Source organism: Eptatretus burgeri, chromosome 15 (assembly GCF_056783735.1).
Source record: "Eptatretus burgeri isolate ZD-2024b chromosome 15, Ebu_testis_v1, whole genome shotgun sequence".
In the NCBI taxonomy this organism is placed as follows: Eukaryota; Metazoa; Chordata; class Myxini; order Myxiniformes; family Myxinidae; genus Eptatretus; species Eptatretus burgeri.
In genome coordinates, this window is record NC_140975.1 from 56,998,315 (window position 1) to 57,016,838 (window position 18,524).

The 18,524-nt window shown below is 44.2% G+C and overlaps 1 protein-coding gene across 4 annotated transcripts in view; it reads left to right on the forward strand.

Annotated features, from left to right (window-relative positions):
- The window catches only part of LOC147012245 (uncharacterized), a 230,076-nt gene that overhangs the window by 52,699 nt on the left and 158,853 nt on the right, over positions 1–18,524 (forward strand). For 3 of the 4 annotated variants that reach the window (XM_085856138.1, XM_085856137.1, XM_085856136.1), the window contains exon 3: positions 5,724–8,957. The exons of the other annotated variant lie outside the window; for it this stretch is intronic. In XM_085856138.1, the coding sequence (XP_085712264.1) occupies positions 6,872–7,546 (675 nt within the window). In that variant the 5' untranslated portion in view covers positions 5,724–6,871 and the 3' untranslated portion in view covers positions 7,547–8,957. Of the gene's footprint in view, positions 1–5,723; positions 8,958–18,524 lie in introns of those variants that run through there. 4 annotated transcript variants of the gene reach the window in all.

An 18,524-nucleotide genomic window follows, 5' to 3' on the forward strand; every position in this document is an offset into this window, starting at 1 on the left:
AAACAATGCTTTTAATTTCTACTTAAAATTCTTTGTATTCAGCTTGAGACCACACGTAGGCATTGTGATCAATAATTAAGTTGAAGTTGCAGTAAGAGTTTGGTGAAATGCCCGATAAAGGAAAAACATGACCACCGCATCTTGGCACCAAGCCACTCGAGGGTGAAATCTCAAAACGTCTATGGGGTGCGCAAAGACCCTTAGACCCTTGATGTGTGATGACCGTTACGTATGATTGAGAGAACGCGTTGAAGAACTGTCCATTGGTATTGGGAAACAAATCTCCACCAGCACCTGAGTTTAAAGAAAGTGTAACTTTCACTCGAGCCGCCCTCACGCAGTTAAGAGCGAAATGTGTGTATACCTGTGTCTTTATTTTATTTTATGTATTCCTTTCGAGTTTAGAACAGGCCAAGGCCTGCCTTTTTGGACTGCAGAGCAGCCTGTTTAAATTGGTAAGGAATATTTTACATTTCTGTTCCCAGTTTTAAAACAGCTGTGATTAGTTAGTGGGAGTTATTGGCCACAGCTGTCTTCGTGAGTGAAACACACGGGCATCCATTTTACATTTTTATGCCTACCTGTGGTGTGCAGGCCTCGTGCTGCATTTGGTACCGCCCTAAAGTTTTCAGTGCAGTTGGGCAGTGCTGCGTCCAGTGATTGTTGGAGGTTGATGAAAACACATTGTAAATTCACAATCTGTTTGTATTTGGGTCTGGACGCTTGGCCTTTTCTCAAAATGTCGTGAATGTGGTGCCTCGCAGCAAGCTCCGAAACTCCAGAGGTGACGGTTGAAATGGTAAAATCCAACACCCTTTGTTCCACCAATCAAAGCTCAGCTCACATGTTCTGAACAACACTTGAACTGTTTTTGAAAAAAACAAAAATCTGGTGAGAATAAAATTCAAATTTCACTCGTGGAGTGCATGGTCTCGCCTCGCGCACTCTTTGTGAACAAAAACACCATCGTTAACTGAACACGCCACGATTATGGCCCACTGCTATTATCACCCGTATACCCATAATCTTCCACGCACCCACCCTATTATGTCACAAACATTGCTATTATCCGTAGCTTTATTGATTGATTATTAGGATATTTAACGAGCACTTTTTTTGCACATTAAGGCTAAATTGCATCAATAAAGGTGACCGTGAAAACAAAATTCAAACTATATCCCCCATGGCTAGCCAATCACATGTATGAAGTTTTGCATCGTCCTGTTAAGCGGTTCTGGAGAAGAATTTTTTTTTTTTTTTAGTTACGATTTTATTTTCAATCCAATATGGCTACCAGACCACGTGACAAATGATGTCATATTTTTAATTGTTCACTCTCATCGGGTCTAGATCAGATATATGAAGTTTCAGATTTTTCGGGTAAGGATTTTTATTCAACCAATTATGGCTGGAATACCACTTCACCCATGATGTCATCGGTATCACCCTCTCTACCCCTTGGGGAGTTGATGACATTTGTCAAGTTTAAATTTTTGGATTCGCGATATATGAGATATCCCTTATTGTCGGGTTTTCCGGCTGTCTGTCTGTGTGTGTGTGTGTGTGTGTGTGTGTGTGTGTGTGTGTGTGTGTGTGTGTGTGTGTGTGTGTGTGTGTGTGTGTGTGTGTGTGTGTGTGTGTGTGTGTGTGTGTGTGTGTGTGTGTGTGTGTGCAACGCGAGGCTCCACAGCACGAACCAGCGAACCGATTTCGATGAAACTTTGCCAACAGGTGCCATATGGTGTGGGAATGTGTGTGTTTGAATTTCGTTGCCGAGCAACCACCCGTTGCTGTACAGTGGCCGAAAAACCGCGTACAGTATTTTCAATACTTGTCCTTCAGTTTTGAATGTAGAGAAACGAGACTTGGGAATTAAACACTTCGAGATATTTAGAAAATTTTACTCGAGCCGATTTTTGATTGAGGTTTTATTTTTCAAATGGTGGTCCTTCAAAAATCGGGTGTCTATTTGCCGTCATTTAAGGTGTGTATACAGTGTTTGTAAGGAACTACACCGTCGTTCCACCTTCGATCTTTCCTCTATCCAAACGTTATTGACCAAAGTGAAAAGGATCCAAAATAAATGGAATCACCGGCATTTCTGTCTTTGTGGATTTCTAATAATATGTTTATTTATTTACCGAAAACGATTCCACAACCCACACACCACCTTCAATTATTTATTTATTTACTGAAAATTTCACGATCCACACACCACCTTCAATTATTTATTTATTTACCAAAAACGATTCCACGACCCACACACCACCTTCAATTATTTATTTATTTATTTATTTACTGAAAACGATTCCACGACCCACACACCACCTTCAATTATTTATTTATTTATTTATTTACCGAAAACAATTCCACCACCCACACACCACCTTCAATTAATTTTTTATTTACCGAAAACAATTCCATGATCCACACACCTCATTCAATTATTTATTTATTTACTGAAAACGATTCCACGATCCACACACCACCTTGAATTATTTATTTATTTTAGGAAAACGATTCCACGACCCACACACCACATTGAATTATTTATTTATTTACGGAAAACAATTCCACGATCCACACACCACCTCAAATTATTTATTTATTTACCGAAAACGATTCCATGACCCACACACCACCTTCAATTATTTATTTATTTACCGAAAACAATTCCACGACCCACACTCCACCTCCAATTATTTTTTTATTTTCCGTAAGCGATTCCACGATCCACACACCACCTTCAATTATTTATTTATTTACCGAAAACGATTCCACGATCCACACACCACCTCCAATTATTTATTTATTTACCGAAAACTATTCCCCACCCACACACCACCTCCAATTATTTATTTATTAACCGAAAACGATTCCACGACCCACACACCACCTCCAATTATTTATTATTTAAAGTGGGAGTGGCGTAGAAAAGTGGGCGTGGCTTATGAAAAATATTGTGTGGCTCAGGAGGTGTGGTCAAACAAGAGCATTGAGAGAAGTTTATCGGGGTGTGTGTGTGTGTGTGTGTGTGTGTGTGTGTGTGTGTGTGTGTGTGTGTGTGTGTGTGTGTGTGTGTGTGTGTGTGTGTGTGTGTGTGTGTCTGCAATGCGAGGCTCCACAGCACAAACCAGCAAACCGATTATTTTTCAAATGGTAGTCCTTCAAAAATAGGGTGTCTATTTACCGTCATTTTTTATGAGGAGTGCCAGTTGGCAAAATACGAAATAGGAAAAATCTTGCCAGGCAGAGGAACAATTGTATGTGAACCAATACGTCTTGGCAATGAATCTTCGTCGGTGGATCGGTCAGAATGAAAAGCATCGTATCCAGCGCTTCGATCCTAGCGAATCCCTTGTCGCCTACCGGCTTGTTTTGTTGTTATTGAGCTGTTTCGGAGAAAAAGATGTCCAAATCTTTTCCTTTAATCCAATATGGCTGCCACACCATGTGACATGTCAGAGTTATCAATAACATTTTCTCCATGAGGAGTCCCTCTGTTTAAAGTTTCGCATCGTTCGGACAAGCGGTTGCAGAGGAAAACATTTTTAAAGTGAAAATATATGGACACGGACACACACACACACACACACACACACACACACACACACACACACACACACACACACACACACACACACACACACACACACACACACACAGTCTGGTGTTGGCTTTATGGTTAAGGTGGCTGGCTTGCTACCTTAGGGTCTTGATTTCATTCCCTGTTGTGCCATTGAAATAACATCAGGTGGGTTGACACAGCCTGTCATCCTTCCAAGGTTGGCAAAATAAGTAACATCTTACTGGTAACAGGGGCACTTCATCAGTGGCACAGCTGGGCTTCCAGAAATCATGCAACCAGCATCCACAGACTGCATACAACCAATGACAGACAGACAGGAGTGTTGCAATAGTCTTGTATCCCCTTCAAGGTGCCAACAACAACAACGACAACAAATAACAACAACGAAAAATGGGTCAACTTTATTTGTCCTGATTTTTGAAAAACAAGTAAAGGTGACTTTTTTTTTTTCTTCTTTTTTGGATCTAAAAGCAGTCCAAGCACCTGTATGCTTTGTTTCATGACGAACAAAAAGTAATAAAGAAGGAAGGAACATGTTATGGAGTTTTGTTCGAGTGGATTTGTGGAAAATCAACTGAACTAGACAGGATGAAACAACTCCCCAAGCAATGTCGATACAAAACGTGATGGCTGTTTAAACAGGAAATTCACTCGTTGGGGAAGTACCATATAAGGCGAATGAGAAATGGGAACAAATTCATTCTGATCCTTGAAATGTGACGTTCGTGGCTTTGCATGTGCTGCTTGGGCAACGGTCTTGTGATCCCTCTTCACCTTCCCTGTACTTGGTTGTTTTTTATTTATTTATTTATTTATTATTACTCTCCTCCTTCCTCTTCCTGTCTATACCAACACCAAACCCTCCTCTCTTCGCCTCCTTCATATTCCTGCCTCCCTTGTTTACTTTTTTTCAATGTGGCAAGGAGATTGGAGATCTGTTTATTACGTATGCACATGGAATCCATCATCATCATCATCATCATCATCATCATCATCATCATCATCATCATCACCGTCTTGCACAGAGTGTCGTTTTTACTGCAGCAGTTTCTTGGCTGGAGTTACAATCCTGGATGTGTTGCCACTCAGACGTGGGAAGGACGTATACACTGTAGAAAATAAAATTGATTTAGAAAAGGGGAGCATATGATAAAGTCTCCTAAAAAGGGAGAGTAGGAGGAGTAGTTCGAGGCCATTTATTTACTACACAGTCATGTAGCAGGGTGAGGGAGTACAATTTTTAAAAAGGAAACGAAAGGGGAAGGATTTTTTAAAAAATAAATAAATAAAAAAGAGAAGGAAATGTGAAGAAATATTGAGAAATGACATCCATGATGAGTCGACTTGAGACATGCGTCTGTGACATGTTTGTATGGGATAGCACATTAGGTTAATGGGTTCTCCATGATTCAACCAAGGAATTCCTTCTAAGGTGAGATGAACAAACCATGTGCACAACCACTCTGGGAGAGAAGCTAGAAATCTAGTCCAAAATCGAATTCCTCTGAAAAAAAAATGACGAATGATCTTTAACTTCCACAAGCAAACGTGAACAGAAGGAACGAGAACAGCACTCGGATCTCCGCCAGGCTAAACAGTTTACTTTTTTGTATCCCACTGATGGGCCGCATCTGGATTCGGACCTGAACCAAAATCGAATCAATTCGTCCATGTCACACACTCGACCTGTCCAACAAGTTACATCCGAATACTTCCACAACTTTTTTGAGATATCCTGCTCACAGACAAACAAACAGAGAGACAACGGTGAAAACATAACCTCCATCCACCTTCGGTGGCGAATGTGACTATCGGCTTTAACTGCTCCTCTGAACTACTCCTCAAATTTCTAAATCACCAAATTTGGCACACTAGTAGCCTATCATATTATGAACAGATTTGGATATTGGGCCATCTCAAATTCAGCCACTGATGGCTGTGGCAGCCATTTTTCAAAATGGCCGCCAGTGGTTACTGTTATGACACATATCTGCTTTACTGGAGAGGAATGCAGGTTGATAGTGAAAGTTTATTTACTAATAAAGGTCCAATAATGGTCAAAGAAAGTAACAATTTGATTTGGTTGAGAAAAAAAGTTAAAGTGGACTAATTAGTCTTATTCCCAATCGACCAGGCACATGAACAGAACAACACATGCATCAAAGGAGATGGTGGAGCAGTCGGCCTCACTGATAACCCAAGTGCCCTGCGGCGTTGGATGATTGCTGGGCCAGAAGTTGCCAGGGCCACAGAAGAGTTCCAAGATGGCCATCAGCACTGGGGGAGGTGAGAGGACACACGTCATCACGACCAGACACCAAGTGTGCAAACCTCTTTCGCTAAGGATGTCCGTGCCCTTGTCAGCATCATAGAAGAGCTTGGCAACCCCTTTGAGGAAGAGAGCATGGATCTGGTTGTCCTTAACACAAAGGAAATTGTAGGTCCTGCTGCAGTTGAGAATGTCAGGAATGTGAAGAAGATTGGCCAAAAGCAGTTCTAGGCTTTCACCAGAGAATGCCTGGTGGAAAGGACCAAGCCAATTGATGATGCAATTCATCGGAACAAGCTGAAGGTGTTTCGCACTTCCACCCCGAGAAGTGTGAGCAAAGGGAAACAGCAGCTGGCCTCTCTCAGGAACGACGTGGCATTTTTCTCACGGCTCTACATCGGTTGCCAAACGAGGGATGGAAACCTTGAAGAGTTCTTTCGTCATGAGAATCAAGCGTGTCCTCCAGCCCTCTCCGATGGAGAATGTCTCCGGCTAGGTACGAAGAGTGATCTCCTCAAATGCTTTGAAGAGTTCTCCAATGCCCAATCAGAGGCTCCTGATACCACCAGCCTAGTTCTTGATGGGGAAGTCATTGTCCAGATGCTGAAGCCTGCGGTAGCCAAGAACTTTGATGACTATGCCCAGGATGTCTTCATACCGTACCTGTCAACAAAGCTTCAGACTGTGTCACGCCTGGACCTGGTCTGGGACCGCTACGTTGCTGATTCACTGAAATGCAGTGCAAGATCAAAGCGTGGAAAAGGAGTGCGTAGACGCGTGGTCGGAGCAGCAGTTATACCTGGAAACTGACAGAACTTCCTCCGAGTGGACACCAACAAGACCGAGCTGTTCAAGTTCCTATCAGAAGCTATCTTCTGATAGCTTCAGGTGGTTTGAGGTGGTCTGATATCTTCAGGTGGTTTGACCAGGATGGCAAGCAGCTGGTTATCACTGATTGAGAGGCAGTCCTGGCCTTGCTCGCCCCATGCAGCCATGAAGAAGCTGACAGTCGAATGTTGTTGCATGCATCCCATGCAGCCAACCATGGTCACCACAAGATACTGATCAAGACAGTTGACACTGATGTTGTGGTGTTGGCTGTGTCAGTGGCCCAGGGACTGCAACCAGAAGATGAACTGTGGCTAGCATTTGGCACTGGGAAGAGTTTTCAGTACCTGGCAGCCCACAAAATAGCAGCTGGCCTAGGACCAGAGAAGGCACAGGCACTCCCAATGTTTCACGCTCTCACTGGGTCTGACACTGTATCGAGCTTTGCTGGACATGGTAAGAAGACTGCTTGGACAAGCTGGACCGTTCTGCCAGAACTTACAGACGCACTGCTGAAGCTATACTCTGCACCAAGTGGCATACCAGACGATGTCATGCACACCATCGAGAGGTTCGTCATATCGCTCTATGACAGAACCAGCACGTGCAATGACATTGACAAGACCCGGAAGAAACTCTACGCGAAGAAGAACAACGTGCAGCTGATCCCGCCAACCAAGGCAGCTCTGGAGGAGCTTGTGAAGAGGGCGGCCTACCAAGGAGGCCATGTGTGGGGTCAAACACTGCTACCAACGCCAGAGCTGCCTCCTCCATCCAGCTGGGGCTCGGTCAAGAATGACGAGGGGGTGTATGAGCCACACTGGACGAAGCTTTCCAAAGCAGCCAAACACCTGCTATGAGCTAGTATCGTGCAAGTGCAAGAAGAGCTGTCTGAAGCGTCGCAAGTGCAAAAAGGCCGCACTTGAATGCACAGCTTTGTGTGTGTGTGTGTGTGTGTGTGTGTGTGTGTGTGTGTGTGTGTGTGTGTGTGTGTGTGTGTGTGTGTGTGTGTGTGTGTGTGTGTGTGTGTGAGGGAGAGTGCTCACAAAATTGAGAGAATATTAACAGAGCAGACTGTGTCACTGATTCAGAACATTTAAATCAGACTTCTTCTTCTTCTTCTTTCGGCTGCTCCTGTTCGGGGTTGCCACAGCGGATCATCCGTATGATCCGCATCATGATTTGGCACATGTTTTACGCCGGATGCCCTTCCTGACGCAACCCTGGTCGCCTCTTACGACACAGGGATATGGTACACCTATTTTAACCAGGGTATACACCGGCCCAGTATACTGGTACTCACTTCGCCAACCTCGGAAGGATGACAGGCTGAGTCAACCCCCTGGTGCATTAATTCAGTGGCTCAACGGGGCTTGAACTCAGGACCTTTTGGATCCCAAGCCGCTGCCCTAACCACTGCACCAACACCAGGCTCTAACATTTAAATCAGACATCTCTCGATCAATTTCTATGAGCGAGATGTCGGTTTTCATATGAATGAGATGCAGCCCATGATTCGTTTGCCACCATGCTCAACAACCACTGACTTTACATAAGCGATGTTGGTATTCATATGAATGAGACGCAGCCCGTGATTCGTTTGCCACCATTCTCAACAACCAATTTCTATGAGTGAGATAGTCGTCCGGTACAACAAACAATTAGCAGCCATCTTGCAAAATGGCGGCTATCTTTTAACTTGAGGTGGCTACAGGTTATGTTTTTCTTAATTCAGCTTTTAATAAATGTTCAAACCAATGTTAGAGTGAAATTATAGTAACCACTGGCGGCCATTTTGAAAAATGGCTGCCACAGTCATCAGCTGCTGAATTTGAGATGGCCCAATATCCAAATGTGTTCATAACATGTTAGGCTACTAGTGTGCCAAATTTGGTGCTTTCCTCACAAAATGCACAATTGTTATGCTATTCCCCACTACAACTCGGCTGGTGTTTCTAAAATCCTCAATTTTCATCCCATTGACTTGAAATTTGAAGAGGATTTATATTTCCGGTCGCTGAATTCAACCAGCCAATTATTTTTGAGGAAAATTTGTTTCATGGATTTTGCAAGTATCATGCTCTGCATGACGTCGTCGTCTTCTTGTATTCATTTATCAGGTTTTGCGGAGGGGGTAACGGGACTTTGTAAACACCCTGTAGCTTATTGGTTAAGAGGCATTGTAAAAGTGTTACCTTAGAAGTGGATTTCGATATTATTCATCGAATGGATGCTCATGAATGTACCGTTGATGTTTCTGGGTTATGTTTGCCCCTGATCTATATATATATATATATATATATATATATATATATATATATATATATATATATATATATATATATATATATATATATATATATATATATAGTGGCATTCAGGAAGAAGAAGATCTCCCGCTAACTTTGACCACTTCCAGAAGAGGTTTATTTGTATTTCAATGTGTGGTAATTGTTTTATATTTATTCATACGGATGTGTACTGGAATATAACTGTCATTAATCAAAAAGGCTTTGGCACTATACAGATATTTTTTTATTTTAAATATACTTGTGTGTGTGTGTGTGTGTGTGTGTGTGTATATATATATATATATATATATATATATATATATATATATATATATATATATATATATATATATATATATACATATATACATATATATATATATATATGTATATATACATCCATTGGAATCAAACTCTGTGCAGAGCGTTGGTGCTGCAGCAGTCCCCTTGGCTATTGGGCACAATCATGGACGGGTCACCACTCCGACACAGTATACCAGCAAGCTGGCACTTTTACCAGATAGTTTGTACCAATGTGACACCGTGTAACAATGTCATGAGTTTGATACATTTGCGAAACAAACTCTCACTTCCATCATACTCTGTGCAGAGTGTTGGTGCTGCTTAAGAAGTCTCCTTGGCTACTGGGCACAATCCTGGTGGGGTCGCCACTCCGACATGGGATACCAGCAAGCTGGCACTCATTTTGCCGACCTCGGAAAGATGACAGGCCAAGTTAACCCCACCTGGTGTTAATTCAACAGTTGAGAGGGATGTGAACACACACACACACACACACACACACACACACACACACACACACACACACACCTCATAGTATAGGTTAGAGATGCAGTATTGGTTATTTTAAAGTCTTGAAATGTTTGCGAACAAATCATTTCGATGCCAAAGTTGTCATTTTGGTGTAAATGCTGAACACAAAAAATACCCCGACATTACTCCAAATTATAAAGTCTGTTGTATAATTGTATCGAGTCGTATAGGAATCTTTCTAAAACGTTTCAGTTGCTGGATTTATCTAACAGGGTGAGCACATGTCTTTCTGCAGACTACACGAGGACAGGCCTTCCATTGACTGCTGAGCAGGTGGTTTTCAGTTTTGTGTTTGTTTATAACGAGTGACTGAGATGTACATGTGATGATGGTGTGTCAGAACGACGACAGCTGTGGCATTTGCGGCTGCTTTTCACTTCAGCCTCATTCTTACTGTTTCTCTCCACAATTCCTCTTCCCCCAATGACTCCCACACATCTTCCACCAACACCATTTCCCTAAATGTCTCATGCAACCTTGCACTATTCTCAGGGCCAAACTGTTACTTCTATTCCATCCAGAAAGTTTTTTTCTCTTCTCAGTTTGGTCTCCCTTCATTTATCATTGTGTTGTTTTCTCAACTCGTCATGGAAATGGAAAAAAAAAATCACCCATTAAAAGATCACGTGGGTCTGCTAAGGTGTTTATAGACCGAGAGTTTTTATTCTTATGTTTAAGCACCTCCAGCTCACAGCATGTAGAGACAAGAATATCACGACCAAGGTAGGTGAATCTCTCTGTGACCTCAACATCCTTGTCACAAACATAGCAAGATAGCAGCATTCAAGATGTCATTGAAAGCCTGGATCTTAGTTTTGACGCAGGAGACCCATAATCACAGTGGCTCTGACTCCTCATTCAGCACCTTCAGGATGTCCTCATTCTGAAACATTCTGAAACGATGCGTCGCAGCTTGACCTCTCCAACAACCTCCCCAGAATCCAGTCCATCCAAGCACTGAAAAGTGGGGGAGCAAGTGTCACACCCTTGACGAACTCCAGCAACAACTGGAAATAAGTCGGAGGTGGAACCACCACACCTCACAGCACTCTCAATACCAGAGTATAGTTCAGAAATAAGATTGATCCGTTTTGGTGGCACCTCACGAAGACCAAGAATCCTCCAGATGGCATCCCAATTCACTGAGATGAACACTTTGTGGAGATCAACATAGGCTGTGAGCAGCCCCTGCCAAGACTCTCACCTGTGTTCGGTGAGGACCCGAAGAGCAAGGATACGGTCAATCATTGACCTCTGGTGTAAACCCCAACTGCTCTGGGCACTGGTGCTCAAACAGATGGTGGTGAACCCTGTCAATAATAATTATCAGAGCAAAGACCTTGCCCAGCACTGAAAGAAGCATCACCACTCAGTAGTTGTTGCAGTCGTGGTGATCACCATTCCCTGTTCAGAGAGGGACAACAAAGCCCCTCTTCCAGTCAATTGGGATGATGCCTGTGTTCCAGGCAGAACACAGAACTGCATGCAATGCCACAAGTACAGCATTTCCACCAGCCTTGAGCAGACCAGCATGGATGCCGCATCTCTCAGGAGCTTTACCCCCTTTCAACTGGTTCACCGCAGCCTGTGTTTCCACAAACGAAGGTGGTTCACAGTTGATTGGAGGGTAAGCAATACGGATTGTAACACCCCTGACATCCAACTCAACAGCGGTGGGTCAGCCTGGTACAGCCGCTCAAAGTAACTGGTCCAGCGAGCCTTCACTTCAGACTCCTCTGTCAAGAGATCACCACCCTCGGCTCTAATTTCATTGCACTGATGGACGGGCTTGGAGGTATGCAATGCACGAATTCCTCTCACCAGCATGAGAATCACTTGAGTACAGGTGATGCTCTACCCCTTCAGAGATTCCTCGCACATATGTCTCCTTTTCTGCCCTCAGCAAATGTACAGTTTTACACCTAAGCTCCCTCAACAGCTCAATCCTGCCATCAAGCCTAGCTCTGTGTCACTGGTCAATGATATTCAGTCAGAGACAAAGTTTCTCTTTGCCTGATGGTGGGTTCCAAAAAACTCACTGGCGACATCAAGGATGGTAGTGGTGAAGGCACTCCACAACTATTCAGGATCCCCTGAAACACCCAGACCTCCCAAATCCCCACTTAGCCTGTTCGCAAACTCCTAAGCTACCCTCTCATCCTTGAGCTTGCCAACATCCAGCCTCGGCTGCGATGGTACCATTCTCTCGGATTTGAACCACAACTTCAGATTTTCTGCAACAAGCCTGTGATCAGTATTGAGGAACTGAGCAATCCAGTCGACCCTGCAGTTCTGGAGCAACCTCTAGCGACCATCAATAAGAACATGGTCAATCTCCTTTGCCACACCACCAGCACTGGAATACCAAGTCCAGCAATGTGGCTGTGGGTGGCGAAACCTTGAACCAGCCACCCTAGGTCTATGCGTTAGCTGACATCTTGCAAAGTAAAGGAACTTAGTTTTATTCTACTTCACAGTTCCAAACCCATGGGGATCAACACGTCTCATAACCATCCCTGTCAGTGCCAGTCAGGTCAGGTCAGGTATGGGAGCATGTGCCAGAACAGCGCGTCGCTGCGTCCACTTTCCGCCGGTACTCCAGGGGCCTCCGTCTGGCCATCCCCCAGGCAGATGCCAGGCCCATCCCCATCTCCTTGAGATGATGGTCAACCTGCTGCAACCATGAGGCACGTGGTCGGCCCACTGGCCTCCTCCACTCATGAGACTCCCTCGCTGAGAGAATCTGGTGAGCAGGATCAGCGTCAGGAAAACGAGCCACATGTCCATACAGCCGCAGCTGACGCTCACGGACTATGCAGGTAACAAATCTCATCCGAGTCTCTCTCAGCAACCGCTCGTTGGACACAAAATCCGACCAGCGATAGCCAAGGATTCTCCGAAGAGACCTGGTACCAAAGGAATTAAGTCTCCGTCTCAGATCCTTGGTCAAAGTCCAAGTCTCGCACCCATAGAGCAAGACTGGAAGTACCAAGGACCTGAAGACTCGGACTTTCGTCCTCCCACACAGGTACCGGCAGCGCCACACCCCATGATCCAGTGAATCCATGACTCCCCAGGCCCGACCCAGACGTCTATTGACCTCCGGCTCACAACCTGCGGAGACATGAATATCACTGCCAAGGTAAGTGAATCTATCCACGACCTCAACATCCTCACCACAAACAGACACAGACAGGACAGCAGCATCCAAGATGTCACCGAAAGCCTGGATCTTTGTTTTGACCCAAGAAATCCGTAATCCCAACGGCTCCGACTCCTCATTCAGCACCTCGAGGGCCCCCAAGAGGATGTCTAAAGTCTCCGCAAAGATGACTGCATCATCTGCAAAATCAAGGTCCGAGATCTTGACATTGCCAAACGATGCACCGCAACTTGATCTCTCCGACATCCTCCCAAAAATCCAGTCCATACAAGTGCTGAAAAGTGTGGGGGCAAGTACACACCCCTGACGAACTCCAGTAACAACTGGAAATAAGTCAGAGATGGTACCACCACACTTCACAGCACTCTCAGTACCAGAGTAGAGTTCAGACATCAGATCGATCAGTTTTGGTGGCACCCCACGAAGACCAAGAATCCTCCAGAGGACATCCCGATTCACTGAATCGAACGCTTTACAGAGATCAACATAGGCTGCAAGCAGCCCCTGCCGAAACTCTCGTCTGCGTTCGGTGAGGACACGAAGTGCAAGGATACGGTCAATCGTTGACCTCTTTGGTGTAAAGCCTGACTGCTCTGGACGCTGGTGCTCAAGCAGATGGTGGCGAACCCTATCAATAATTATCCGAGCAAAGACCTTGCCCGGCACTGAGAGCAGCGTCACCCCTCGGTAGTTGTTGCAGTCTTGGCGATCACCCTTCCCTTTCCAGAGAGGGACAACAAGGCCCCTCTTCCAGTCAGTTGGGATGATGCCTGTGTTCCAGGCAGAGCACAAAACTGCATGCAACGACACGAGTGCAGCATTTCCACCAGCCTTGAGAAGTTCGGCATGGATGCCACAGATCCCTGGAGCTTTGCCCCGTTTCAACTGGTTCACCGCAGCCCGTGTTTCCACAAGCGATGGTGGACCACAGTTGATTCGAGGGTCAGCAACAGGGATTGTAACACCCTTGACGTCCAACTCGACAGCTGGGGGATCAGCCTGGTACAGTGCCAGTCGATGCATTGAAATCCCCCAAGACGAGAAGATTATCTCATTTGGGGCAATGATCAACTATAGACTCAAGCGGGGCATAGAATGTCTGCTTCACAGTGAGATAACTATCCTCAGTCAAAGCATATACAGAGCTCAGGTAAATGACACCCAGAGTGACAAATTCTCAGTCTCATAATACGCTCGTTACCCGGTGTTACCTCGATTACCATGTGAGACAGCGTGTTGGACACAGTTACAGCAACTCCCTGGGAATTTTAACAATCAGAGCGACCGGCCCAGGAGAAGTGTAACCACCTACCATGATTTCACGACTATCCGGTCTCCGAACCTCAGAAAGTGCTGCAATGCCGATGTTCAAACACTGGAGCTCAGAGGACAACACCTCAGTACCACCCCGAAACACACCACCACAACCCAACCCAGCAGTGTTTCCCCGTGGTTTCCCCCATATCATCAAAGGATGGGGGTCCCGAAGACTTTGCCCCAGTCTCCTGTTCCGGTGAGCTACCATGTGAAGGGCAACTTCACAGGAGGTCCTGCCACAGAGCAGGTTTTTCTTGGTTTTGTTGGTGTTTTTTGTGTATGTTGTGGAATGAAGTGTTTTACGGTGGCAGGAGTGCAAATCCTGCCACCAAGCTCCGTAAAAAAAGTAACCCAACTGCAGGAGGATGTCAGCCAACACAGTTGGGCACCAGATATGGATGGCCGTTGGCTCACAAGGAGTTTCTCATCCCTTTGACAGGTTTCGTTTTTAATCCTGCTAGGTGTCCATGTCAAACACCCTCCTCACCAATGAATTTGGTGGGGGAGGCAGTTTAGTCACTGACAATGAAACAGGTTAGTGCAGGTTTACATGGTACTTGTGGCATGTCACAGATCTGATTTGGTCTGACATTACAATAAGCTCATCTATGGACGTACCACTGTGCATACAGACAGACAGACAAAGTGGGGTCCGGAAATATATCGATTTACCGGTTATACCGGTATAATTTATCAGCATATCACCAACAAATGGAAGAAAGGTGTTTACAATCTTTAAATACCATACATGATTTTAAAAGCTTTAACGTACTCGTCATACCGCCCTGTGCCGATTACCAATACCAATCTCGCTTTATTACAAAATCGTTTTGAACACAAGTTGAAGTTGGAACTCATCAACAAACCCACTCTTATCGGCTGAGAGTTCCTCCATCTATAAGTATGAAAACGAAAAGCGCGGTGAATCCGTGAAGCCGTCTGTCAGTCCATGAAGACTATTTGCCTATTAATCACGTCCTGTTTGAATGTTAATTCCCTAAGACCTCCCCCCCCCCAAAAAAAAAACATTTAGACCTTAACACCATTTAGACCCCTTACACCCTTCAGACAGATTAGGCAGCTTAGACCCTTGACCATTTTGATCGCTTGGACCTTCTTGTATCAAAAATAAATTCAAATTAATATCTCACCAATATTGCAAATAAATTTGTGGAAAAGAAATGTTTGTATTGTGATTGGTGTAAATCATGCCAACACAGCAAATGTATGACATCAATCTCTGCAACACAGAGGAGAGGCGAGCACAGCGAGCCGATCCACGCGAGTATAATATAGAACTCGGTGTTGTAATTCTGTTGGAATTTTGAAGAAATGAAAATTTCCTTCTTTTCCCCGATTTTTTTTTTCTGGGGGCCTAAAAGACTCTATATTATAAAAAAGCTAAGCCTTCCAGAGACAAATACCACCTGGACATGTCCAGAGACAAAGAAACACCACCTGGAGACAAACAACACCCAGACATAAACACTGCCCGGACACGTCCAGAGAGAGAGAGAGAAGAGACAGAGACAGAAACAGAAACAGGGACGTTGGGGTTAGGGGAGTAAGCAAAGAGAATATGTTATGCTTTAAGAAACACACACACACTCAAACACACACACACACACACACACTCAAACACACACACACACACACACACACACACACACACACACACACACACACACACACACACACACACACACACACACACTGTATTCATGCTTGGCCGATATCGGAAATTTTTCTGGAATCGGCAGATTGGAGTCGTTGTGATTACCGGCTGCAGTACTTACTGTCTACAACCGAAAAACCTTGAGTGGCTTTCACCCTTGTTTTGGGGGAATTCCAATAAACAAATTTAAATTAAAAAAACACTGTTGCATTAATTATATAGATGTTTCAAGGAGATGTGCAGAAACATTAATCTTTATAAACAGCTAGCAATCGTCGTGATGGAAAGAAAAAAAATTTGGCTCGGTAATTTGGAAAACGTGTTACTACAGCAAAAGACTTAGGAATCGGGTATTATCAAATTTATTTTGCTTTGAAACTCACAAAGAGAAACCATATAATCTTTTTAAAGCACACCCGGTTTATATAACATGACCAATTGCTTTAGAAACAGTCACAAGGACAAAGGAAAATGTGATCGCTCATACGCTGCTGAGGTTAAAAGTTAAAACCTCCACCACCCAACATCATCAGAGGATACGGGATGAAACTTTGCTTCCACGGCACCCGTAACCAAGCATGCAGTTATGCACCCACACCTGCGGAGAGTCCCTTTACAGGTCCAAATCTACCCACATGTACTTATAGCTTGTAGCAACTGCCGACTGTCCATCCCGATCGGGACATAAACTGGACTGTTAGCAACTGTAGGGCACTCGGAAAAGTGGCTTAAGCACTCAAGCAAACACTCCAATTAAATGGTTGATAAGCAATGGCTGGCTTGGCAAGCAATAGCAAGCTGATTGGTAATGGCAAATACCCGCAAAAAAACGAAACATTGCTGATTTCTTAACATTTTCAGATTTCACTCAAGATTTCGAGTTTAGTCCACGTGATCCGATCCTTCAAGCTCAGATTGTATTTCCATTTGGTACTTTAAGTAGTCCATGAAAGTAGATCATGGAAAATTTCATCATATAATGCATAAAATCACTCCAAACTCCTAATTTAAAAACTATAGCACTTACAAAAGCGATGTATACATCGATTCATTGATATGTTGATGAGGCATTCGATGATATGAGTGAGGAAAGTGAAGAAAAACATTTTTAAGTGCTTTATCGTTAATAAACCGTTGTGGCCTGTTCCAACTCGAGGCATTGTTGAGCAGGCTGAACAAAATGGCGAATTAAGTCCCCAGCGAGGTGTCTGAGGATGCGCCTGATAAAGGGTATAATTAAATAACGCCGTTAATTATCTTCAAAAGGGGTGTTTTACTTAACCCAAACACCAAATTTTTTACTCGAGCACTCTTTTGGAGTTCCCTTTGTATGCATGCAAAGTTTCATGCTGCTACGTTTCATGGTTCTTTTAATCCAAAACGCTTTAACTTTTTTTAATTTTTTTAATGTTTTTCACTGAACCACTCCCCGGCACTCAGCGATGAACCTGTGAAAGTTTGATAAAGATCCGTTTGGCCATCTCTGAGAAAATGGCAAGAGAGACAAACTTCTCTCATAGTTTCGATACGGGCTGGCAGGATTGGTCTAAATCACGTCCACAACCTGTTAGCAGTGGGAGAAGAACAAGCCCTGTGCTTTGGCATCCCTTTTTGACATACTGATGATCCTCAGGCTTTTGGCTCGACTGTTTCAAGAAGTACCAGATGGGAGGTGTGGACTCTGATGTAAAGTAGGAGCCATATGACACACAACTCCTGACGAATGCCTCATATTATGAATAGTTTGGAAGGAACAAGGAACAACTTGACCCTTTGACCCTGTGGATGATGTCAAGGCAGTCGGTACATGTGTAACGGTGTGTACCTGCCTCTTGAGGCTACGTTGAAATTTAATCTTCCCGGGACAGGCCACGTTGGCTGACGGTAAGGTCAAGAAGCTTCAGCAACTGGAGTTTGCTGAGTGGTTGGCCAAAGAAGATTTTGGGATTTGACATGCAATCCTTCCTGAGATAAACTATGAGAACATTAGACTCATCTGGGATGAAGGAAATGCTGCTTGTGGTTGAACAAACTCTTTTCCTCTGGTGGTCAAAAAACCGATTTGCTGCTGGCTGTCTATTATAAGGACAATAAATTACATGATGCAAGGTTATCATTAACAAAATGATTCAAGGAGATGGAAAGGTCATTAATGAAAATCAGAAAAAGGATTGGGCCAAGAACTCTGCCATGAGAAACACAAGTTCTTTGGGGGGGAAGGGAGGGGAAGAAGAAGTCTTGGAGAACAACTCGCTGCTTACATATGGAGGAAGTCTGTTTTCCAGGTAATAAGCTGACTCAACACTCAACATGCAAAAAACCAAAACTTTGGGAAGTGAGGGAGAGTGCCAGCCTGTCAAATGCTTGATATGTCAGGTAAGACTGCTTGACCTTCTGCTTGAGGATCCATCCATTGTTGTGAGAGGGGAAGCACCTTGGAGCAGCTGGCTTCACATCTCCATCCACTGGATGGCATGCTCTGAGTCAGCACGGTGTGCTCATACCACAACGACAAGTTTTAGTGGTTTGTGACTGCAAGTTACATCAGAGGTGAGCAT